General features: G+C 40.0%; 1 protein-coding gene across 1 annotated transcript in view; it reads left to right on the top strand.

Annotated features, from left to right (window-relative positions):
• LOC132403954 (cilia- and flagella-associated protein 54-like) overlaps window positions 1-26211 on the top strand; it is a 460583-nt gene that overhangs the window by 337126 nt on the left and 97246 nt on the right. The window contains exons 55-58 of the mRNA XM_059987831.1: window positions 5012-5163; window positions 16035-16217; window positions 17336-17462; window positions 25403-25555. Of these exons, the coding sequence (XP_059843814.1) occupies window positions 5012-5163; window positions 16035-16217; window positions 17336-17462; window positions 25403-25555 (615 nt within the window). The remainder of the gene's footprint in view (window positions 1-5011; window positions 5164-16034; window positions 16218-17335; window positions 17463-25402; window positions 25556-26211) is intronic.

Below are 26211 nucleotides of genomic sequence, written 5' to 3' on the forward strand. Positions count from 1 at the left end.
CCTGTGGCTCAGAAGGGTAGGGAAAGGAAGAGGAAGGCAGTAGTGATAGGGGACTCTATAGTCAGGGGTTCAGACAGGCGATTCTGTGGACGCAGGAAAGAAACTCAGATGGTAGTTTGCCTCCCAGGTGCCAGGGTCCAGGATGTTTCTGATCGCATCCAAGATATCCTGTGGTGGGAGGGAGATCAGCCAGAGGTTGTGGTACATATTAGTACCAATGACATAGGTAGGAAAAGGGAAGAGGTCCTGAAAGAAGACTACAGGGAGTTAGGAAGGAAGTTGAAAAGCAGGACCTCAAAGGCAGTAATCTCGGGATTACTGCCTGTACCACGCAACAGTGAGAATAGGAATAGAATGAGGTGGAGGATAAATGCGTGGCTGAGGGATTGGAACAGAGGGGGCAGGGATTCAGATTTATGGGTGGGTGTGACCTGTACAAAAAGGACGGGTTGCACTTGAATCCCAAGGGGACCAATATCCTGGCGGACAGGTTTGATAGAGCTGTTGGGGAGGGATTAAACTAGTTTGGCAGGGGGGTGAGAATCAGAATCAGAGTTCTGAGTTGATGGGGAAGGACAGGCAGGGGACGGAACATAATTGTAGCCAGTTAAAGGGGTTGAAATGTGTCTATTTCTGAACAACTGAAACTTGGTTGGAGGAAGGGCAGGATTGGATGATGCAGGTCCCGGGGTTCAGGTGTTTTAAAAAGAATAGGATGGGGGGTAGAAAAGTGGGGGGGGAATGGCATTGCTGGTCAGGGATAGTATCACGACTATAGAAAGGGAGGACGCTGCAGAAGGAGTGTCCACGGAGTCAGTCTGGGTGGAAGTCAGAAATAATCACTGTGCTGAGAGTAGTCTTTAGGCCCCCAAATAGCCCTTGGGACACCGAGGAGCAGATAAGCAGGCAGATTTTAGAATGGAGCAGGAAATACAGGGTAGTAGTTATGGGTGATTTCAACTTCCCTCATATTGACTGGCACTTCCTGAGTGCAAGGGGAATAGATGGGGCTGAATTTGCCAGGTGTGTTCAAGAAGGGTTCCTGACACAGTATGTGGACTGACTGACAAGAGGAGAGGCTATACTGGATCAGTTCTGGGTAATGAACCTGGCCAGGTGATAGACCTCTTGGTGGGGGAGCATTTTGGTGAGAGTGACCACAACTCCCTTAGTTTCAGCATAGCTATGGAAAGGGATAAAATCAGATAAAATGGTAAAGTACTTAACTGGGGAAGGGCTAACTTTGAAGGGATGAGGCAGGAACTAGTGAGAGTAAATTGGAAACAGATGTTCAAAGGGGAAAGCACAGAAGCAATGTGGGAGTAGTTTAGGGACAACTTGAGCTGGGTTCGGGATGGGTTTGTCCCACTGAGACAAGGAAAAAATGGTAGGAAAAGGGAACTGTGGCTGATGAAACATGTGAGGCAACTCATCAAGAGGAAAAAGGAAGCATATGTTAGATATAAGAAGCAGGAAGGGGCTTATGGGAAATATAGGGTAGCCAGGATGGAGCTAAAGAAAGGACTTAGGAGAGCTCGAAGGGGGCATGGGAAGGCCTTGGCATGTAGGATTAGGGAGAACCCCAAGGCGCTCTATGTGTATGTGAAGAATAGGAGGATGATGAGACCAAAGGTGGGACCGCTAAAGGATAAAGAAGGCAACATGTGCCTGGAGGCGGAGGAGGTAGGAGAGGTCCTAATTGAATACGTTGCTTCAGTATTCAGAAGTGAAAAGGATCCTGATCAGGATGAGGTCGAAGTAGAGCAGGCCTGTGTGCTGGACAATGTGGAGATTAGGGAAGAAGAAGTGCTGGATCTTCTTAAAAACATTAAGATTGATAAATCCCCAGGGCCAGATATGATACATCCCAGGTTGTTGTGGGATTTGAGAGAAGAGATCGCAGGAGCATTAGCTATGATCTTTGAATACTCTTTGGCTGCAGGGGGAGTGCCAGAGGACTGGAGAATGGCAGATGTAGTTCCGTTGTTTAAAAAAGGTAATAGGGAGAAACCTGGGAACTATAGACCGGTGAGTCTTACGTCAGTGGTATGCAAACTACTGGAAAGGATTCTTAAGGGTAGGATCTACGAGCATTTGGAGAAGTACAGACTACTCATGGATAGTTGACATGGCTTTGTGAAGGGAAGATTGTACCTCACAAGCCTGATTGAGTTTTTTGAAGAGGTAACAAAAGAAATTGATGAGGGTAGGGCAGTAGATGTGGTCTACATGGACTTTAGCAAAGCATTTGACAAGGTCCCTCATGACAGACTCATCCAGAAAGTCATGAGGCATGGGATAAGTGGAACCTTGGCTGTTTGGATAAAAATTGGCTTAAAGGAAGAAACCAGAGGGTAGTTGTGGAAGGAAAGTATTCTGCCTGAAGGTCGGTGACTTGTGGAGTGCCGCAGGGATCTGTCCTGGGACCTCTGCTATTTGTGATTTTTATAAATGACCTGGATGTAGAGGTGGAAGGATGGGTGAGTAAGTTTTTGGATGACACGAAGATTGGAGGAGTTGTGAATGGTGGTCGAAGGTTACAAGAGGATACAGACAGGCTGCAGAGTTGGGCAGAAAAATGGCAAATGGAGTTCAATCCTGACAAGTGTGAGGTGATGCATTTTGGAAGGACAAACCAGAAGACTGAGTGCAGGATTAATGGTTAATTACTTAAGAGTGTGGATGAACAAGGGGACCTTGGGGTTCAAGTCCATACATCTTTCAAGGTTGCTGCACAGGTTGATAGGGTAGTTAAGAAGGCCTATGGATGCTAGGCTTTATTAACAGGGGGATTGAGTTCAAGAGTAGAGAGGTCATGTTGCAACTCTACAAATCGCTGGTGAGACCACACTTAGAGTATTGTGTTCATTTCTGGTCACTTCATTATAGGAAGGATGTGGAAGCTATGGAGAGGGTGCAGAGGAGATTTACCAGGATGTTGCCTGGATTGGAGAACAAGTCATATGAAGCTAGGTTAGCAGAGCTGGGACTTTTCTCTTTGGAGCATAGAAGAATGAGAGGGGACTTGATAGAGGTCTACAAGATTATGAGAGGCATAGATAGGGTGAGTAGTCAGTACCTGTTTCCCAGGGCACCAATAGCAAACACCAGAGGGCATATGTACAAAATTAAGAGAGGGAAGTTTAGGGGAGACATCAGGGATAATTTTTTTACACAGAGGGTTGTGAGTGCCTGGAATGACTTGCCAGGGATGGTGGTGGAGGCTAAATCATTAGGTGTATTTAAGAGCCTCTTGGACAGGCACATAGATGAAAGAAAAATGGAAGATTGTGGGGTAGTGTGGGATTAGTACTTTTTTTTAAGGATTATATAGGTCAGCAAACATGGAGGGCTGAAGGGCCTGTACTGTGCTGTAGTGTTCTATGGTTCTATGGAGACTGCGAAGCACTGGAACACCCAAGCGATCTCCAAACTTGGGCATTTGCCTCGATGTTTTAGTCTCCCTTGTCACTTTAACTGGTGAACAGCAGAAGTGAAATGGAGTCGAATATCAGCTCGTGTACCGTCCCATAGCCTGCCTGCTTCGAGGTTTGTGCACACTACCTCTGCCTTTCTGAATTCCTTTGGAATGAGTGCTGGAACACCCAAACGATCTCCAAACAGCAACTCACACGCTCCAACAGTTCCAGAATCACATCCAAGACAAAAAAAACAAATGTAAAGGACACAAAAGAAGTGAAATAAATGGTTTCCTGATCTATCTGCTTGATGTGCACTGAGTTAGGCACAATCTTGACAGGAAGGTAGATGTAGAGTGAATGATTGTAATGAAACAACACATTTACTGAATCAAAAAAACATGCAACACACTTACTCAGAACAGAAAATATGTGCTCAAAAATGAACATCTTTGATCTGCTGCTGTTATTGTATTGTGACTGTTCAACTCTCTTCAGTGCTACTTACTGGTTTAAATTCAAGATCGTGCGTCAAGTAGATTGTAGCATGCAATGCTCACTGTGAGCCCATGGTAGATTGCCATCAGCAGTCTTAGGTTTGGGAGGGAAAACCACCAAATATTTTGCACTGACTGAAATCCTAAGAAGGATTCTTTTATAAGAAATAAAATATAAGAAGTACAAAAATAAAAAAAGGGGTTCTTTGCACTCATTGTGTTGTCCAGTCTATATATTCATTATATAGAAACCTTCACTGTCAAGACAGAGGTCAAGCAGGGCTGAATCATCACACTCATCTTATTTGCAATCTTTATTGCTTCCATCTTTCACCTCATTGGCTAAGACCTGCCACATAGAATCCCAATCTTGTATGGTATAGACAGCAATCTTTTCAACCTTAACTGGCTCAAGGTCACCACTATCATGGAGTTTCAGTACACAGATGACAACACCATTGCAGCACACTCTGTGGAAGACCTCAAAAGTATCCTGAATACCTTTGCCAAGGTATATAGTGCCCTGGGTCTTGTTTTTAATATAAAAACACATAGGTCCTATAGCAGCCATTATCTGACCAGTCATTTTTCCAGCCTTCCATAAAAGTTGACAATATCACCCTTAGGTCACTTTCCCTACCTTGACAGTGTTCTCTTCTCAAAAGTAGACATCAACTCAGAGATCAACCACTGCTTGAGTAGTGCTAGGGGAGCCTTTGCAAGATTAAGACAGCTAGCATCATGGAATGGGACCACACATTCCTTAGTCTTTGTTAAGAATGAAGGGGAAATGTTGCACTGGTGACAAGTGATTGAGAATTCTAAAAGTGAGAGTAGACGGCTGACAAACTTTTTATACCTTTAGTTACTTCTAATAAGAGATCATAGTGATCTCTTCCTAACCTTTTTATACTTCACAGTAAAGGAGCCTGTATAATTTTTAAAATCTTGTGTTATAGTTGAAAGAAATTTTTAATCTTGCGATTGCATCTTATGCTATCAATGTTGATTATTACAAATCTTGAAATTTGAAAAAAATTGGAAATGTTGAAAATCAGCATTTTAACTCTAAGGAAATATGACTCTTTTTAATAGAGTGTTTTCTGGATACCTCTCTGCTCTGTGAAGAAGGGATAAAAGAAGCTAAAGATTATGGTGATGTTGAGACACAGGCTGAGTTTATGCTGCAGGAAGTTCTGCTGGATTTCCAACTAGGGCATATTAAGGATCACAGGACATATTTGCAGGTGAGGTGGTAACTTAGACTTCGTTTGCAGAAGGAATTTAATATTTTATGCTTCTCCCTTGAGATCAGAAATTGATCATTGATGGTGGTTGTCTGTTGTGTTCGATGATGACAGGAAGCATGTTATGGGAGAGTTCTTAAAGTGGAAAAGCCATTGCACTGTGGTGGTTCCACTCTCTTGACCTCAGAAGTTTGGGTCCAGTGGTACAAGTACCCATCACAACTGGTGTCCCCCTTGGTTGCAGTGGATGACCATGACTTCTTCTGTGCCTCGTCATGCCCTTTGCTCTCCTAGGAGTGTTGCAGAACTACCATCCTGGCCATTGGATCTCTCTATAGTCCCTAGAGCTAACTTCACATGCTAGGACAGACATATCCCTATCTCACCAGGGTATAAGGCCCACTGGCTTCCCACACCTGGTTTAGCCCACCTGTTGAAGTGTGGTCAGTGTCATATGCAATCAGCTGCTTAGAGCTATGGGTGAGAGCGGAGTGTCTGGTGGGGACCAAAGGTGTGTGAGCTGCTCCAGATTGGACATGACAAGCCCCTTCACCAGAGGTGCTACCCCTCACTGGACATCTGATACACCCCATAAATTAATCAGTAACAGATATTTATTAATTTGGGATAATGATGATGAATTAAGCAAGAGGAACACAAACAAGAAAAAAATCTGAAGATGCTGGAAATCAAATTAACACACACAAAAGGTGAGAGGAGGGGAAGCAGGTTAGCTAGAAGGTATTATATAAAGCCAGATAACGGTAAAGGGCTGGAAGGAAATGAATTTGATAGGAGATGAGAGAGGAACCATAGAACATTACAGCACAGTACAGGCCCTTCAGCCCTCCATGTTGTGCTGACCCATATAATCTTTTTTAAAAAAAGTACTAAACCCACACTACCCCATAACCCTCTATTTTTCTCTCATCCATGTGCCTGTCCAAGAGGCTCTTAAATACCCATAATGTTTTAGCTTCCACCACCATCCCTGGCAAGTCATTCCAGACACTCACAACCCTCTGTGTAAAAAAAACTTACCCCTGATGTCTCCCCCTAAACTTCCCTCCCTTTATTTTGTACATATGCCCTCTGGTGTTTGCTATTGGTGCCCTGGGAAACAAGTACTGACTATCCACCCTATCTATGCCTCTCATAATCTTGTAGACCTCTATCAAGTCCCCTCTCATTCTTCTACGCCCAAAAGAGAAAGATCCCAGCTCTGCTAACCTTGTTCTCCAATCCAGGCAACATCCTGGTAAATCTGCTCTGCACCCTCTCCATAACTTCCACATCCTTCCTATAATGAGGTGACCAGAATTGAACACAATACTCTAAGAACCATAGGATAAAGGGAGGGAGGACTGGAGGCGATATGCAGGTGAAGAGGTAATGGGGAATAAAAGAAGAGGGGAGGGAGAGGGATTTTTTTATACCAGAAGAGATATTAATATTTATGCCATCAGGTTGGAGGCTACCCAGACCTGATGAATGGTCTCGGCCCAAAATGTCTCCTGTTTACTTTTGTCCATAGGTGCTACCTGGCCAGCTGAGTTCCTCCATCATTTTCTGTGTTTTATATGCAAAAGAAATGTGTCTTGCAACTTTCCTGACTGCAAAACACTACTCACAATTGTGTGATCACCCAGTGGTTTACAAGAACAAAATGCATATAAACAACCAATGATCCCATGAATAACAATGAAATAGCAACCAGCCCATCTACTAATATGTTAATTGTTAAACCTTGACCACAATGCTGATCAGAATAGTGTCCTGGGGCTTCTTTGTTTGTCCGTTTAATAAGTCAAGCACTATTTAACATTTTGTTTAAAGTGAGCATCTTCAGTAGTATAAGGCTCACTGTTGCCTTACTTGAGGGTCAACCCAGATTATATGCTCGGGTATCTAGGATGGAATTCGAAATCACAACCTCCTGACTGTTGGGTGAAGTTCTCCCTTTGACCCAGCTTGACAGCTGTGGTGTTATTTAGTATTTGTCCTACTCTAGACTACTTGGAAAGGATAAACACAAGAAATTCTGCAGATGCTGGAAATCCAAAGCAACACTCAGATTGCTGGAGGAACTCAGCAAGTCAAGCAGCATCTATGGAAATGAGCAAATAGTCAAGGTTTTAGGCCAAGACCTTTCTTCAGGACTGGAAAGGAAGGGGGAAGACACCAGAATAAAAAGGTGCAAGGAGGGGAAGGAGGATAGCTAAACGGTGATACGTAAAGCCAGATGTAGGAAAGATAATGGGCTTGAGAGGAAGGAATTGATAAGAGAGGAAGAGTGTACCATAGGATAAAGGGAGGGAGGAGGGGTACTGGGTGAGGGGATGGACAGGTTAGAAAAGGTAAAAAGCTAGTCTGGGGAATAGAAGAAAAGGGGAGGGGAAGGAGGCGTCAATATTCATGCCATCAGGTTGGAAGCTACCAAGAGAGAATATAATGTGTTGCTCCACCCTGAGGGTGGTCTCATCTTTTGGAAAAAATGTGCATTGCCAACATCTGTGCTGATAGAAGGGCATTTGTAATCCTCATCATTATTCTCTCATTGTTCTTGTAGCCTTTGACTAGATTGTATTTCCAGGTTATCTGAAAGGATAAAGGCACAAGGCTGGGGAAATAGTGAGAAAAATAATATTAACCCTCCCCCCTCCCCTTAACCCTATCTAAAGAAAGAAAAAATAGAGAGAAAGATTGCCTGGATATCGGAGGATCCTCACATGCTCCATGGAGTTCAAAATAATTTTAATATTTATTTTTACTTTCCCCAATTACTTGAAAATTTTATCTTCAAAGGACCTATGTATTTAATCCTATCTTTTGTAAGTATGGGAGCCAAATTTTCAAAAATATATCATATTCATTTCTTAGATTGTATGTAATTTCTTCAAGTGGAATACAACTATGTATTTCATTATTCCAAAGATCCATAGTTAAATATAACTCAGATTTCCAAGTAAATGCGATAACTTTTTTGGCTACTGCCAATGCAATTTTTATAAATTTTTTCTGATACTTATTCAAATTAAGTTTCGATATTGTCCCTTCAATGTCTCCTAATAAAAATAATGCTGGACTATGTGGGAGTTGTACTCCAGTAATTTGTTCCAATAAAAGTCTTAGATTTATCCAAAATGGTTGAATTTTAAAACAAGACTAAGTAGAATGTAAAAAAGTACCAATTTCTTGATTACATCGAAAACATTGGTCAGACATATTTGAATTTAATCTATTTATTTTCTGTGGTTTTATATATAATTGATGTAAAAAATTATATTGTATTAATCTAAGTCGAACATTTATTGTATTTCTCATTCTATCAGAACATGATCTTGACCAGTTTTTTCCATTAATCTTAACATTCAAATCAGATTCCCATTTTTGTCTTGATTTATGAATTCCTGATTTTTAAATTTTTCCTTTTTGAATTAATATTTCTATTTCACTAGGTTTTAGCATCAACATTGTTTGACCCGGCTTTTCTTGTAAATAAGCCTTTAGTTGAAAATAACAGAAAAGAGTGTTGTTTGATATTTTATATTTATTTTTTAATTGATCAAATGACATCAATATACCTCCTTCAAAACAATCACCTATATATTTAATCCCCTTTTGGAACCAATTATGTAAAAGTTTATTATCCATTGTAAAAGGAATAAGCCTATTTTGAATTAAAGTTCTTTTTGCTAATAAAGATTTCTTTATCTCATCTTCCATATTTACCTTATTCCATAAATCAATCAAGTGTCTTAATATAGGAGATTCTTTTTTTTCCCGTATCCGTTTGGATTCCCACTTATATATAAAATCTTCTGGTATGTTTTCTCCTATCTTATCTAATTCTATTCTAACCATGCCGGTTTTTCTTCATCAAAAAAAGGCACAATAAATCTACGTTGATTTGCTTTATAATAATTCTTAAAATTTGGAAGTTGCAACCCTCCTAAATCTAATTTACATGTCAATTTTTGCAATGATACTCTTGACATCTTTCCTTTCCAAAGAAATTTCCTTACATATTTATTCAGTTCTTGAAAAAACTTCTGAGGTAATTGTATTGGTAAAGTTTGAAATAAATATTGCAATCTAGGAAATATATTCATTTTTACAGCATTAACTCTACCTATTAATGTTATTGGTAACATCATCCATTTATCAAGATCCTCTTTTATTTTTTTAATAATGGCAAATAATTTTGTTTATATAAATTTTTTACATCATTATCAACTCTAATACCTAATTATTTTATCCCATTTATTGACCATCGAAATTGAGTTACTAATCGACATTGATTATAATTTCCTTTGGTAAGGGGTAAAATTTCACTTTTATCCCAATTTACTTTATACCCTGATACTTTCCCATATTCTTCCAATCTAAAAGATAATCTTTGCAAAGATTGCAAATGGGTTTGTTAAATAAATCAAAACATCATCAGCAAATAAATTAATCTTATATTCTTCTTGATTAACTCTAAAGCCCCCAATGTCTGAATCTGTTCTAATTAATTCAGCTAATGGTTCTATTGCAAATACAAATAAAGCAGGTGATAATGAGCAGACTTGTCTAGTTGACCTCGTTAAGCAAAATGGTGTTGAAATCTGACTATTTGTAACTACTTTAGCTTGAGGATTAGTATTTAAGGTTTTAATCCATTGTATAAAAGATTTTCCTAACTCATATTTTTCCAATACGTTAAATCATAGGTGTCAAGCTCAAGGCCTGTGGGCCATATACGAGATCATTTTAGGTAGATCTATTATTTTAATTATTAATGGCCTGGTGATATGAAGCCTATGATTGTAAGTTAATACCAATCATAAAAATAATGCTTGTTCAGCAGTCTTCTTCATAAGAAACGGAATTTGTGAAGTGAAACACTTTGTAGTTATAGCAGAGACTGAGACACATGAGAACAGGCTGAAAAAACGGAGGCAATGAAAGCTGCATTCGCACGCGCCCGACTGATCTGGCCCGCATGAAGCTGCATTTTGCCCAATCCGGCCCGTGACCTAAAATGAGTTTGACACCCCTGCCTTAAATAAAAAATCCCATTCTAATCTATCAAATGCTTTTTCTGTATCCAAAGCAACTGCCACACTCATTTCCTCTCTTTTTTGTGCCAAATGAATTATAGACAATAGACAATAGGTGCAGAAGTAGACCATTCGGCCCCTCGAGTCTGCACTGCCATTCTGAGATCATGGTTGATCATTCACTATCAATACCCAGTCCCTGCCTTGTCCCCATATCCCTTGATTCCCCTATCCATCAGATATCTATCCAGCTCCTTCTTGAAAGCATCCAGAGAATTGGCCTCCACCGTCTTCCGAGGCAGTGCATTCCACACCTCCACAACTCTCTGGGAGAAGAAGCTCTTCCTCAACTCTGTTTTAAATAACTGACCTCTTATTCTCAATCCATGCCCTCTGGTACTGGACTCTCCCAACATCTGGAACATATTTCCTGCCTCAATCCTATCAAATCCTTTAATTATCTTAAATGTTTCAATCAGATCCCCTCTCAATCTCCTCAATTCCAGCGTGTACAAGCCCAATCTCTCCAATCTCTCTGCGTAAGACAGCCCTGCCATCCCAGGAATCAACCTAGTGAATCTACCCTGCACTTCCTCAATTGCCAGAATGTCCTTCCTTAAACCTGGAGACCAAAACTGTACACAATATTCCAGGTGTGGTCTCACCAGCGCGATTTATGTCAATGATTTAGATGAGGGCATTGAAAACTATATCAACAAGTTTGCTGACGATACTAAACTGGGTAGCAGTGTGACATGCGAAGAGGACGTTAGGAGAATACAGGGAGACTTGGATAGGCTGAGTGAGTGGGCAGATACTTGGCAGATGTCATTCAATGTGAATAAATGTGAAGTTATCCACTTTTGGAAGCAGGAACAAGAGGGCAGAGTATTGTTTGAACGGTGTCGAGTACTAAGTAGCCGGGTTATATTATCCATTGATAGTCTGTTTTTAATAAAACCTGTTTGATCCATAAGTATTAATTTTGGTAAATATTTAGATATTCTATTAGATAAATTTTTTGCTATTATTTTATAATCTGTATTCAATAAAGAAATAGGCCTATATGATGTTAGTTTTGAAGGATCTCTATCTTTTTTTGGCAATACAGTTATGATCGCTGTTAAAAAAGATTGTGCGAGTTTATGCATTCTTTCCACTTGGTATATTAATTCCATAAAAGGAGGAATTAGTAAATCTTTAAATTTTTCATAAAATTCAGGAGGAAAACCATCTTCTCCTGGGGATTTATTACTGTGAAGTGATCCTAAAGCTTCTTCAACCTCTTTTAATGTAAAGGGCATATCTAATCATTTCTGTTCTTCCAAATTTAATTTTGTAAGGGTTATTTGTGATAAAAATTTATCTATATCAGCAATCTTATTTTGTGATTCTGATTGATATAGTTCAGTATAAAATTTTTAAAAGTTTCATTAATTTCTAAAGGTTTATAAGTAACCTTATTTACACTTGTTCTAACTGCATTTATTGTTTTAGAAGCCTGTTCTGTTTTCAACTGCCAAGCAAGAATTTTATGTGATCTTTCACCTAATTCCTAATATTTCTGTTTAGTTCTCATAATTACTTTTTCTGTACTATATGTCTGGAGTGTATTATATTGTAGTTTTTTACTAACAAGTTGTTTTCGTTTTTCTTCTGTCATATATCTTTGAGATTCTTTTTCTAACTTTATGATATCTTTTTCCAATTGATCTATTTCTGCCATGTATTCCTTCTTAATTTTAGATGTATAACTTATAATCTGACCCCTTAAATATGCTTTCATTGCTTCCCATAATACAATTTTATCCTCAACTGAATGTAAATTTGTATCCAAAAAAAATTGAATCAGTTTTTTCATAAAATCACAAAAATCTTGACATTTTAATAAAATTGAATTAAATCTCCATCTATAAATCGATTCCTCCTTATCCATCATTATCATTGTCATTATCAAGGGGGAATGATCTGACAGTATTCTTGCTTTATATTCCACACTTTTCACTCTATCTTGAATATTTTTTGATAATAAAAAAAATCAATCATTGAGTTCGTTTTATGTCTATTTGAATAAAATGAATAATCTCTTTCTCTTGGATTAATTTTCCTCCATATGTCAATCAGGTTTAAATCTTTCATTAATGATAAAGTTAGTTTTATTACTTTTGATTTTGTAGCAATTTTAGTTGACCTATCCAAAACTGGATCTAAACAAAAATTAAAATCTCCACCTATTAATATTTTATCATGTGCATCAGCCAAGTTCAAAAAAACTTCTTGTATGAATTTTGCATCATTTTCATTTGGTGCATAAATGTTCATAAAAGTCCATAATTCTGAAAAAAATTGACGTATAATCACATATCTCCCCCCAGAATCAATGATTACATTTTGTATTTTAATTGGTAAAGATTTATTAACCAAAATTGCAACTCCTCTCGATTTTGAATTAAATGAAGCTGCAATGACATTTCCAACCCAATCCCTCTTTAATTTCTTATGTTCTGTTTCTGTTAAATGTGTTTCTTGTAAAAAAGCTGTATCTCCTTTCATTTTCTTAATAAATGTTAAAACTCTTTTTCTTTTCACAGGTCCATTAATTCCATTAACATTAAAACTTCAAAAATTAAATAAATTAATCATTCATAATACCTTGGGAACTCTTTAAAATTCTCCATGTTGCTATGAGTTTCTCCCCAACCATCCAGGCAAAAAAGAAGAAAAATAAAAGAAGATAACTAATATATAAGAAAAAAAAACAAAGTACCCCCCCACCAATATTGTGAATAAAAACACATTACCCCCCCCCCCCATTTTACGGGTCATGGCAATCGCCATGATTGTACACGTGAAACTCGCAGCCATCGATCAGGAGCTCCTCCAGCTCCCCCGCAAAAAAAAAGAAAATATATTAGTGAAGAAAAAAAAGAAAATAATTAATGTCTCTACTCCCAATTAATACTCCTCAACTATTTTTTATAAATGTCTGTCAAGTCCAACCTTGTTTCAGTCTTCATTATTAGTCCATTTCATTTCTATAATTCTTTACTTCTCTTCGTGGACATCAGGTAATTCTTGTACAAATTTCTCCGCTTTCCGGTAGTCAACAAAAAATCTTCTTTCTTCGTTATCCAGGAAAATTATCAATTTTGCTGGATATCTCAATAAAAATTTATAGCCCTTTTCCCATAAAGATTTTTTCACTGGATTAAATTCCTTTCGCCTCTTCAGAAGATTGTAACTTATGTCTGGATTTTAAAAAAAACTCTTTTCCTTCCTATTATCAATGGCCCATTTCTCTTTTTAGCACCTTGAATAGCTGCCTTCAAGATCATTTCTTTATCTTGGTACCTTGAGCATTTTATCAAAATTGATCTTGGATTTTGATCTTGTGGAGGTCTTGGTCTTAAAGCTCTATGTGCTCTTTCAATTTCAATTACTTTTCAAGCGCATCTATTTTTTCCAACATCTGTTTTCTTTCTATTGTCCAGGCAAGATTATTGTCTTCTATCTTATCTATTCTTTCAGTGTTTTCTTCCACTTTTACTTCCATCTCTTAAACTTTATTATCCATCTTCTTTTGTTTTTCCACCACATTATCGAGTGTATTCTACATCCTTCTTATAGCTTTTAATTCATTCATAATATATATCAGGATATCTTTTATGTCTCCTTTAATCTCCTTCTTCTTTTCCTCTTCTTCTTCCTCTGAATTTCCACTTCCGATTCACTTCCAGTTTCACTTCCAGCCGTAGTTGGGATTTGTAGTTTTGTTAATATCTGTTCATGCATACTTTCGCGCATGCGTTATTCTTGCCGTTTCTTCTTAGAGACCGCCGACATTGCTGCAACTTCCTGTCCCGCATAATCAGAAGTGCCATGCACTTCGCCGGGAGGAGATCCAACTTGAGTCCAAGGCTTCACCGAGACGGCTAGGCCTTTTTCCCCGCCGATTTGCGCAGTCTTCAAAGTAGTAGCTTTCTTCTGTTTCGGTTTAGGAGCCATATCAAAAGATAAAGGAATCCGCATTCCGAGTCATGATCCGGTCCGTGGACTCCAGACTCCGGGTCTTGCAGCCATCCCTCCTGTCATCCTTAAGCCAAATAGGATCATCTTGGCTTAAGAAGGTGCACCTGTTGCCTATCAGCTGGATATAAGGGACTCTGGGACTGAGCCTAGTTGGGGGAGGGGTTGTTCTGTTGTGAACCTATTTTGTCCTGTTTGTCTTGTATGAGCTGGTTTGCCATGTTCTGAGGTGTTTTGTTTGATTGGCTCTGTTTGTTCCAGTCGTCCTGGCTTGGAGGGCCCACGGCTTCATCCCCAAGTTCTGTGAGTCAGCCTTGGAGTCACCTTGGACCAAGTTCCCTCCTGATCCTTTGCCTCTGTCTGGTAGCAGGTTAGACTGCTGTTGCCTGGTGGGGAGGGATTCTGTCCCCTTCCTACCCCTCACCTCTGATGGGTTGTGCCCACTACCTGCCCAGGTGTCTTGTGTCTTGCCTGGGCCTCTGTTCCTGCCTGGGAGGCAGCCCTGCCCAGGAGTATGTGGCCCACCCTCAGGTCTCTGCCCCTTCCTACCCCTTGCTCCCTATGGGTTGTGCCCACACCTGCCCAGGTGTTCTGCATCTTGCCCGGGCCTCCGTGCTCCTGCCTAGGAGGCGGCCCTGCCCAGGAGTTATGTGGCTGCCCAGGGGGCTCTTGTACCATCCCATGGACTCTGGGATCCAGCTGAGCCACAAACTCTCTTTGAACCCCAGGATTACCTAGTCTCTTTTCCATGCCATGGTCTCCCCATCTGGTTCTATCCTTTAATTATTCCTGTCCTGCCCCTAGTACTTAAGTGTCTCCTGTCCTCTTGTGACATAATGTAAACATAAATTATACATTTTTGTTTACCCAAGAAAGAACACAATTAAAACTAAAGGAAAGACAAAAACCCATTTTAGTGCAAACTGACCGAATTGTTAATAGTGTTGCTAATCTGTAGTGATTAAGCTTGTGCAGTCTGGGTCAAAAAACAAATGGTTGAAAAGAAATAACTTTTCTTGAACTTGGTGGTGCGGAACCTCAGGCTTCTGTACCTCCTGCCCAATGGTAGCTGCAAGAAAATGGCATAGCCTGGAAGGTGGGATCCTTGATGGTGGATGCTGCCTTCTTAAGGCATCACCTCCTGTAATTTGACTTCTGTAGTAGAATGCTCTGCCAACTCCAGGATGATTTCAGTGGCTTAGTGTGATGATCTTGGCTCTCAACTGAGATGTACAGTTAACATTTAGCAAAGATGGAAATGTGCACAGGCAACAGAAAGCAGGTGTTGTAGGAAATAGATGTGGACTAATCACACCACGTGCTTCCCATGTCTGAATTTTGAGAATTCTTAATTTAGTCTCCAAATGTTTGTGGACTGTGAATTGAATAGACAGAGGGGCATACTCATTTTTAGCAGTTTGTGTTAAAACTGTGCGTGAATGTCAGTTTCTAGTTGGATTTATATTTCCACATTTCATTCTTGTACCCTGCTCTCTGCACCAGCAGCATTAACTGGCCCAGTGTGTGAATTGTTTTCACTCAATTTCCCAGTAAAATGTTAACATTTCTATGATTTTTACCCTGCAGGCCAGGCAGCATCTATAGAAAAGAGAAAACAGTCTATGTTTTGGGCTGAGACCCTTCATCAGGACTCCTGAGTTCCTCCAGCTTTATTTGTATTACTTTGATTTCCAGCATCTGCAGATTTTCTCTTGTTTAAGATTTTACCTGCTCGATTTATACTTTTGTCCTGTTTTTATGGTTTTTCAAAATATTTTTGTGTGTTTTACTCCTGAACAGAATATAGTTGACTTACTGACTCCAAGACAGTTTAATTCATCCAGTGCTCATCTGGTTCTTGTCAAAGCCATGCTTCAGTTGACTGACTTAAATACATTGGAATGGATATGGACTGTAGGAAGTGCTGTCATGCAGAAGAAGATGAACATTTGTCTCTCAGTCCAGACGTTAATTCTTGACCAGGTAACCAATTTTAAATATTTCTGTGTCTAGTCTTCTTGTCAGGAGTTCTATGTTATTAATTGCACAGAACCAGGAAATGTGCTGACCCATATTGTCAGAATGCTGTTAGACATTGCTATCATCATGTACCCCACAAAATCTAAAGCAAAATCCCACAACTCCTCAAAGCTGAATTTAAAATCTCAGCAATGTTGAAGTAGGAGACAGACCATCCTCTCAATAGCATGTTTCAGAGAGCAGTTAGGAAGTTTCTTGCTTCATGCATGGACTTTGAACTAATGCATATTTGTACATCTCCAGAAAGGCAGGTTGGAAAGGATATTGCTGATAATGCTAAGATTGACTGCAAGAGATTTTCTTTCAATTCTTTAGAAAAGTTTTTAGACAAAATATTTAGACAAAACTAATAAAAATGTTGGCAAATTCAGAAAAGTTGTTGTGGAAAATAGCAAGGTTTAACTTAGAAGTGAATTACCAAAACATATATGGCATATTCATTACAGTATTTTGTTCTATATGCAGATTTAATTTATATATTACAGAAAGAATAACAATGCATCAGGGAAGTTGCAAGATAAATTTATAACAGGTTAGAGAACCCAACGGTAAAGACAGATTGAACAGGCTGGGACTCAATTCTCAACAAACACAGTTGAAATGAAATATTTAAAACAACAGAGGTATTTTATAGGGTGGTTGTGGCAGACACATTTCCAGTTGTGAGGAGTCCATCAGCGTGGGCTATAAGTATAGGATGTAGGATAGCCACCAGGGAGTTCAGTATGGGATGCAGAAGAAATTTATTTATTTGGATAAAAAATATTAAACTTACTGAACTTGTACATGGATGAGTTGCAAATACATAGCTACACTGAAGAGACAGGATCAAAAAGAAAGAGAAAGGGCACCTAGATAGGATTAAGTGAAATGGGTGAGAAGGAGGTTATGTTAAATACAGCTACAGGCATAAACTAGTGTGCTCAAAAAGCTAACTTGTGTTTTAAAAAAAACATTGTAATGTATTTTAATTTAAGTACTTATTTGGAAAATAAGTGTGTATTCTGAGGTATTTCTACTATGAGATGAACTAAGGTGGTCTGTTTGTATTTTGTGTGCAGCTTGTTTTACTGGGGGAAACTGCAAAGCATAAGTCTGATGGGGATATTTATTCCTGTCTGGCAGTCCCATTGAAAAATATTTATCTTCCACATTTTATTCTGATTGCAAAAATTAAACTACGATTAGGTAAGAGATTTCATTGAAATTTCCATTTCTTTCTGGAAGTGAAATGATTATTTGACTAATTTCTGACAGTTTAACATTTAGAATTGCTAACAGCACATGTTCCACTCATGTGGAACACCTCATAAATCCACAGTTGTACCACACACAAACACACCCTCTGCCCCAGCCCATCTGTACTGACCATCAAGTTCTCATCTACATGAACTACATTTTTCCTCTTGCCTCCCCTTTTAACTCCCCCCACCACTTTATTCACCTGCCACCTATCTACAGAATGGAGGGGTAAGTTACATAATCTTACATTACCAACCTGCACATACTGGGGATATGGGAGGAAGCTGGTGTACCAATCAGAGAGAATGAGCTGACTCCACACTCACACACAGCACCCAAGTTCAAAAATAAATCTGTGTCTGAAGAGACAAGGCAGCAGTGTTTCTGGTTGTAACACATCTCTTGTTGATGTTCAAAAGGGAACTGAAGGCTTGGAGTAGTGAGAAGAGGAAACAAAAGATTGGGAGCTAACATAGTAAACTAAAATGAGAACAGTATAGGATTAGAATAAATGAATGCTCAATAGTGCAGACTCAGCTGAGGGGTCATGACTATGAAATTATGATTCTTTGAGTATGCTGAGAGTTATTTTTTAAAGAGACATCTGACAGAAGCAATGCAAATAGGTATTGGGAAGAAATTCCAATGATCACAAATAGTGAGTGGACATTCTGAATCTGGTAGTGGGACATGCAAAAGAGCAGCATTCCAGCCAGTACTGGAATTCACATATTGTGCCCTCAGTCATGTTCATTAGTGATATCTTGTGCTCGCTCTTTGCCCTGCTGGCTTTTAGAGTCATGGAAAACCTCATCACAGAAACAGGTACTTCAGCACATTTAGTCAGTGCTGAACCATTTAATCTGCCCAATCCCATGAACCTGCATCTGGACCACAGTCCTCCATACAGCTCCTATCCATGTACCTGTCCAAACTTCTCTTAAATGTTGATATCAAAATTACATCCCCTTGCTCTGGCAGCTCGCACCACACTCTCACCTTAAACATTTCACCTTTCACCCTTAACCTATGATCTCTAGTTATAGTCTTACCCAACCTCAATGGTAAAAGCCTTCTTGCATTTACCCTATATATACTCCTTGTAATTTTGTACACCTCAATTAAATCGCCCCTCAATCTTGTATGTTCTAGTGAATAAAGTTCTAACCTGTTTAATCCTTCTTTATAATTAAGGTTCTCCGGTCCTGCAATATCCTTTATATTTTCTCAGTACTCTTGCAATCTTATTTACATTGTTCTTGTAGGTGGGTGACGAAAACTGCACACAATATTCCAAGTTAATACTCACCAACAACTTATTCAACTTCAACATAACATCCCAACTCTTATACTCAGTACTTCAATCTATGAAGGCCAATGTGCCAAAAGCTTTCTTTACAACCCTAACTAACTGTGACAGCATTTTCAACAAATTATGGACCTGTATTCCCACACTTTGTTCTACCACACTCCTTAGTGCCCCTACCACTCACTGTGTGAGACCTACCCTGGTTGGATATCCCAAAGTGCAACACCTCACACTTGTCTGCATTAAATTCCATCTTCCATTTTTCAGCTGGTCCAGAACCCACTGTAAGCTTAGATAGTCCAGTACAACCCCATCTTAGTATCATTGACAAATTTGCTGATCCAGTTAACTACATTATTGTCCAGATCATTGATTTAGCTGACAAACAATAACGGACCCATCACCAATCCCTGTGGTACACCACTAGTCACAGGCCTCCAGAGAGTATCAACTATACTACCACTCTCTGGTTTCTCCCACAAAGCCAATGTCTAATTCAGTTAACTACCTCATCTTGAATGCCAAGTGACTGAACCTTCTTGACCAACCTCCCATGCAAGACTTTAGAAACATAGAAAACCTACAGCACAATACAGGGCCTTCGGCCCACGAAGTTGTGCAGAGCATGTCCCTGCCTCAGAAATTACTAGGCTTACCTATAGCCCTCTATTTTACTGAGCTCCATGTACCTATCTCAGGGGTAACCAACCTGTTTTGCACTGTGGACCAGTTTAATATTGACACTATTCTTGCGCACTGCCTGGGGGTGGGGGTGGTGTGGGTGTTAATATTGACCGTAATATAGGTGATAGGTCAACTATAAGTCACTTATAAATGGCTAATACACTCAATTTCGTTTCTAAAAGGGTTTATCTAATTAATTGAATATTAAACACACAGCACATATTTTCCTCGTATGAACATATAAAATCATTGCAACACACCGGTAAGAGGACAAGGTAAGGGCCGGAGGTCCCCGTACCGGGGCTGCAGCAATCTCAGTCTGGAAAAAGCGACTGACCGAGCGAGGAGTGGGACAGGGCGCACGCCTGACCCCCTTGTAGGTAGGTAGGATCTATCAGCCAACAAAAGCTTGGTTGAGGGATGACTTTCAATAGATTGCAGCAAGGTAGCTGCTCGACTACTTACGAAACCCTGAGCCCAAATTAGGTTGTCTGCGACTATTTTAGCACCAGGTTCCCCACAAACATTCTGTGTGCTAAACAGGTTTAGAGGTGGCGCCCATCTGTCCGCACTCCAGGCCAGTAGCATCGGCACTTATCGCCACTGCGCGAGGCTGCCAGTTACTGGAGGCCAACCAGTGATCCCTGGCGCTAGGGTATCACTGCATTTTAGGTGACTGTTGACCTCGCGTGTGTAATGACTTAATGTGCGTTCAAGTTCAACAGTGGGCGTGATAGGGAATGAGGAAAGGTGCAGCTGACTCTTATCGTTTCATATCAACAAATCGTATTGTTTCCTTGAGGCCCAGTAGCACATGCTTTGTTTGGGGACCACTGACCTATCTAAAAGCCTCTTAAAAGACTCTATCGTATCTGCCTCCACCACCATTGCTGGCAGCCCATTCCATGTACTCACCACTCTGTGAGTAAAAAAAAAACTTACCCCTGACATCTCCTCTACCTACTCCCCAGCACCTTAAACTTGTGTCCTCTTGTGGCAACCATTTCAGCCCTGGGAAAAATCCTCTGACTATCCACACAATCAATGCCTCTCATCATGTTGTACACCTCTACCAGGTCCTCTTTCGCTCCAAGGAGAAAAGGCCAAGTTCACTCAACCTATTCTCGTAAGGCATGCTCCCCAATCCAGACAACATCCTTGTAAATCTCCTCTGCACCCTTTCTATAGTTTCAACATCCTTCCTGTAGTGAGGCGACCAGAACTGAGCACAGTACTCCAAGTGGGGTCTGACCAGGGTCCTATATAGCTGCAACATTGACTCTTGGCTCCTAAATTCAACTACATGATTGATGAAGGTCAATACACCCTACACCTTCTTAACCACAGAGTCAACCTGCACAGCTCCTTTGAGCGTCTTATGGACTTGGACCCCAGGATCCGTCACACTGCCAAGAATCGTACCATTAATACTAAATTCTGCCATCAAATTTGACCTGCCAAAATGAACCATTTCACACTTACCTGGGTTGAACTCCATCTGCCGCTTCTCAGCCCAGTTTTGCATCCTATCAATGTCCTGCTGTAACCTCTGACAGCCCTCCACACTATCCTCAACACCTCCAACCTTTGTGTCATCCCTCCACTTCCTCATCCAGGTCATTTATAAAAATCACGAAGAGTAAGGGTTCCAGAAAAAGATCCCTGAGGCAGTCCACTGGTGACCAACCTCCATATAGAATATGACCTATCTACAATCACTCTTTGCCTTCTGTGGGCAAGCCAGTTCTGGATCCACAAGTCAATATCCCCTTGGATCCCATGCCTCCTTGCTTTCTCAATAAGCCTTGCATGGGGTACCTTGTCAGATGCCTTGCTGAAATCCATTTACACTATATCTATTGCTCTTCCTTCATCAATGTGTTTAGTCACATCCTCAAAAAATTCAATCAGGCTCGTAAGGCACGACCTGCCCTTGAAAAATCCATTCTGACTACTCCTAATCACATTATACCTCTCCAAATATTTATAGATCCTGCCTCTCAGGATCTTCTCCATCAACTTACCAACCACTGAGGTAAGACTTACTGGTCAATAATTTCCTTGTCAAATGCTTGTAGGCAATATTCATAGTCTTGCCTTTATCATCTTTCTTGGTAACTTCCTTGAAAAACTCATTGAAAAAAGATTGTTTAGACACAACCTACCATGCACAAAGCCATGTAGACTGTCCCTAATCAGTCCCTGTCTATCCAAATACTGACATACCTGGTTTGTTAAACTACCTTTCAATAAGTTTTCCACTAGACTAGACTCACTGACCTATAATTTCCTGGTTTATTCTTTGAGCCTTTCTTAAACAGCAGAACAACATTAGCTATCCTCCAATCCTTGGATACCTCACATGGCGCTAAGGATGATTTAAATATCACACACAAAATGTTGGTGGAACACAGCAGGCTAGGCAGCATCTATAAGGAGAAGCACTGTCGACGTTTCGGGCCGAGACCCTTCATCAGGACTAACTGAAAGGAAAGATACTAAGAGATTAATCTCTTAATACTAAATCTCTTAATACTTAATCTCTTAGTATCTTTCCTTTCAGCTGGTCCTGACGAAGGGTCTCGGCCCGAAATATCAACAGTGCTTCTCCTTGTAGATGCTGCCTGGCCTGCTGTGTTCCACCAGCATTTTGAGTGTGTTGTTTGAATTTCTAGCATCTGCAGATTTCCTCATGAATGATTTAAATATCTCTGCAAGGGCCCCTGCAATTTCTGCACTTGCCTCCCATTTGGTCTGAGGGAATACCTTGTGAGACCCTGGGGATTTTCCACCCTAGTTTGCCACAAGACAATGAATACTTCCTCCTCTGTAATCTGTATAGGGTCCATGACCTTGCTGTGACTTTGCCTCACTTCTATAGACTCTGTGACCATCCCCTGAGAAAGACAGATGCAAAAAATCGATATAAGATCTCCCTCATCTCTTTTGGCTCCACACATAGATTACCTTTCTGATCTTCCAGAGGACCAATTTTGTCCCTTGAATTCATTTTGCTCTGAACATATCTGTAGTAGCCCTTAGGATTCTCCTTCACTTTGCCTGCTAGATTTCTTTATTGTGTTCTCCTGCATTTCTTACTGCATGTACCTGCTATGAACCTCCTTTTGTTTCTTAACCAGGACATCAATGTCTCTTGAAAACCAAGGATCTGTAAACCTGTTATCCTGGCCTTTTATTCTGACAGGTGCATACAACCTTGCACTTTCGAAATTTCACTTTTGAAGGCCTCCCACTTGCCAAGTACACCTTTGCCAGAAAACAGCCTGTCCCAATGCAGACATGCCAGATCCTTTCTGATTCCATCAAAATTGGCATTTCTTCAATTTAGAATCTCAATCCAGCTCAATCCAATTTTTCACCCAGAGAGTTGTGGATTTGTGGAATGCTCTGCCTCAGAAGGCAGTGGAGGCCCATTCTCTGGATGCTTTCAAGAAAGAGTTAGATAGAGCTCTTAAAGATAGTGGAGTCAAAGGATATGGGGAGAAAGCAGGAATGGGATACTGATTGTAAATGATCAACCATGATCACAGTGAATGACGGTGCTGGCTTAAAGGGCTGAATGGCCTTTTCCTGCACCTATTGTCTATTGTCCAAGATGCAAAGTGTTCCCCCACACATACTTTTGTTGTCTGCTCTGTCTCATTCCCTAATAGGAGATCGAGTACTGCACACGATCTCATTGGGAATTCTTTGTACTGATTAAGGAAACTTTCCTGAACACATTTGACAAACTCTATCCCAGCTAGTCATTCTACAGTATGGGAGTCCCAGTGAATATGTGGAAAGTTAAAATCACCTATAACCACAAACTTATATTTCTTGCAGAAGCCTGCAATCTATCTACAAATGTTTTCCTCTAAATCCTACAGACTGTTGTGTGATGTATAATATAGCCCCATTAATGTGGTCATACCTTTCTTTTCCTCAGCTCTACTCATAAAGCCTACTTAGACGAGTTCTTCAGTCTGTCCAGACTAAGCACTCCCATGACATTTTCCCTGACTGGTAACACCACCCTTCCCCCTTTAATCCCTCTTGTTCTAACATGTCTAAAACAGAACCCCAGAATACTGCCCTTTCTGCAACCAAGTCTCACCAATGCCTACAATATCATCATCTGCCTTTCCTACATTGAAATATACACAACTCAGAACATTAATCCCACCATGCTCAACCTTTTGTTTTCTGCCTTTGAGCTCTTAGCAACATCTATGTCCACAACCACTCCCACCCCCCCAGAAGATTTTAGTTATGTACTGAACCCCCTACAATTTATACTCGCCTGTATTTTCAATTTCCTGTACCTTTCGGTTGCTTGCTTTTTCCCCTTTATCGTATCTAGCTGTTCATATCACTTAACACCCAAAGTTCCCTATACTTGCTATCGTTTCCTTTTACCTTTACAGGAACACATTGGTCCTGAATTCTATTTCCATCCCACTTGCCAGTTGTAGACCTATTTGCAAGGAGTTATTCCCAGTCTACTTGTGCTTGAAATGTGAAATTGGCCTTCTCTAAATCAGGACCTTCATTTCTGGCCTTTCAATAACTACTCTTGTAAACTGGTGGACTACATAGGTCACTACCTATGATGTACTCTCCTACAGACCATCTCCTGTGACCACCAGCCCAGCTACGTTTGCTTAGATTAGGTCTAAGACTGATCTTTTTCAGATGGTTCTCTCTATGTACTGGCTCAAAAAGCTCTCCTAGATAAACTTTTAAAATTCCACCACCTCTGTTGTTCCACATTAGGACAGTCCTAGTTAATGGAGAAATTGAAATCCTCTACCATTGTAACTTTATTCCTCTTCGTCTATTTATGATTTAGCTACTTGTTTCTTTTGTTTTAGCATGCTGTGTTTTCTCTATCTGGCTTCTTGTACATTAAAAGGACATTTATTTATTAAATGTTGTCTTGTGGGTATCTACCTGCATAAGTTTAATTTGTAGGAGTAGTTCTTTTTACTTATTTAGAGATACAGCACAGTAACAGCCCAATGAACCCATGCTGCCCAATTGTATCCATCTGACCAATTAACCTACTAACCTCTATGGGAAGAAAACTGAATTACCTGGAGGAAACCCACGTGGTCACGGGGAGAAGGGAGAATTTACAAGTTCCTACAGACGGAGGTGGGAATTGAACCCAGGTCACTGGTGCTGTAATAGCGTATGCTAACCACTATGCCACCGTACTGCCCCAAAAATAGTTGCGTGATATTTGAAGAACAGGTTGAAGGATTAGAATTTTCACCTTGACATATCTTGTGTTATCATTGTACATTTTCCATGCTGTTGAGACCTCATGGATTGAACTTTCTGCCAGCTTTATCCGACCATGGTGCTTGAAGACTTCCAGGATTTCATTAACTAGTATCTCTGGGTGCATTGGTGCCTTCCTGTCCCTGCCCCTCTATCAGCTACTGCACAACCAGCAACAATCCTTCACCAGTCAGAACAGGAGCCCTAGTTTTTCTCTCACAGTCGTGCTAATGGCTAAGAACTATGTAAAGTTCACGCATTCCTGTCAGAACTGCAATGTAGAACAATGTACCCGACCTTTTGCCCTAAACTCATGACTTAATTCGACGACCATAATGCACACAATTGAATGTGTGAACACTGCAACAATTCTTTGGTGTTTTTAAAATAGGTCAATTAATTTCATTATTGAAGGTAAAAGGCTAAACAGTGCCAAACCAATGTTTTTTGACTAATATTTGTGCTCTAGTTTTAATCCATCCTTAAGGAATTGCAATACCATTATCCTACAGTCACTTTTTCAGAGTTTTTCACCTGGTATAAGTTGTCCAACAGTTTATTTTAATGCAGAGTTTTACATTTTGCCTTTTGTTCCCTTTATTTAAAGGAAATGTTGCTGCACAACTAGCAACATGCTCAGCCAAAAGAAGAGAATCAACGTGGCAGGAAGCACTTTTCAGTTACAGCACAGGTCTTGAGCTTTGTAGAGAAGTAGTATCGCGAGAACCTGATCTAGAGGCAGACCTCCTGTTTCAGAAAGGTATAATATGTACTCAGTAAAAACATGCCTTGACACTAAACACTGCAATAAAAATATCTGGATTAATCATTTGTTTAGTACATGCTCTTTTCCAAAAGAAAAGTCCAAAACAGACTTCATGATGAAGATTTATGATCTTTTGTGTAGTCTTCGTTTGTACTTATTTATCTAGTTTTTAAAATTAGCTATTTAGTCTGGTAATAAGAACTTATTTAATTACAATATATCTCGGATGTAGTAAGCAAGTTTCACAATATTGCATTCAGTGCAAATCTGCATATCCAGACATTTGGCATGTCAAGCTTGTCATTTAATTTAAATCAAAGGTTCATTTTATATCAAAATATACACACTGAATACAACTTTAAGATTCATCTTCTCCAGATAGCCATGAAATGCAGAGAAAAAAAACAACCGGAGTTTGTTGAAAGAAAAGACATCAACCCCACCTGGGAAAAAGAAAGAGGAACAAAACTCGCAAACCCCAAACACCCCCCACCCCTCACTTGCAAAAAAAAAACTAATGGATCGCCACCCAGACACAGCAGTTAAATGCTAAAACATCAATCCCCAAGCCCCTCCCAGAACAAAAACAGCGACAATAACATCAACCCCCCCCCCCAACCTCTCTCTCAGATTACTCATTCGGTAAAACA

The sequence above is a fragment of the Hypanus sabinus genome, chromosome 13 (assembly GCF_030144855.1).
Source record: "Hypanus sabinus isolate sHypSab1 chromosome 13, sHypSab1.hap1, whole genome shotgun sequence".
Classification (NCBI taxonomy): Eukaryota; Metazoa; Chordata; class Chondrichthyes; order Myliobatiformes; family Dasyatidae; genus Hypanus; species Hypanus sabinus.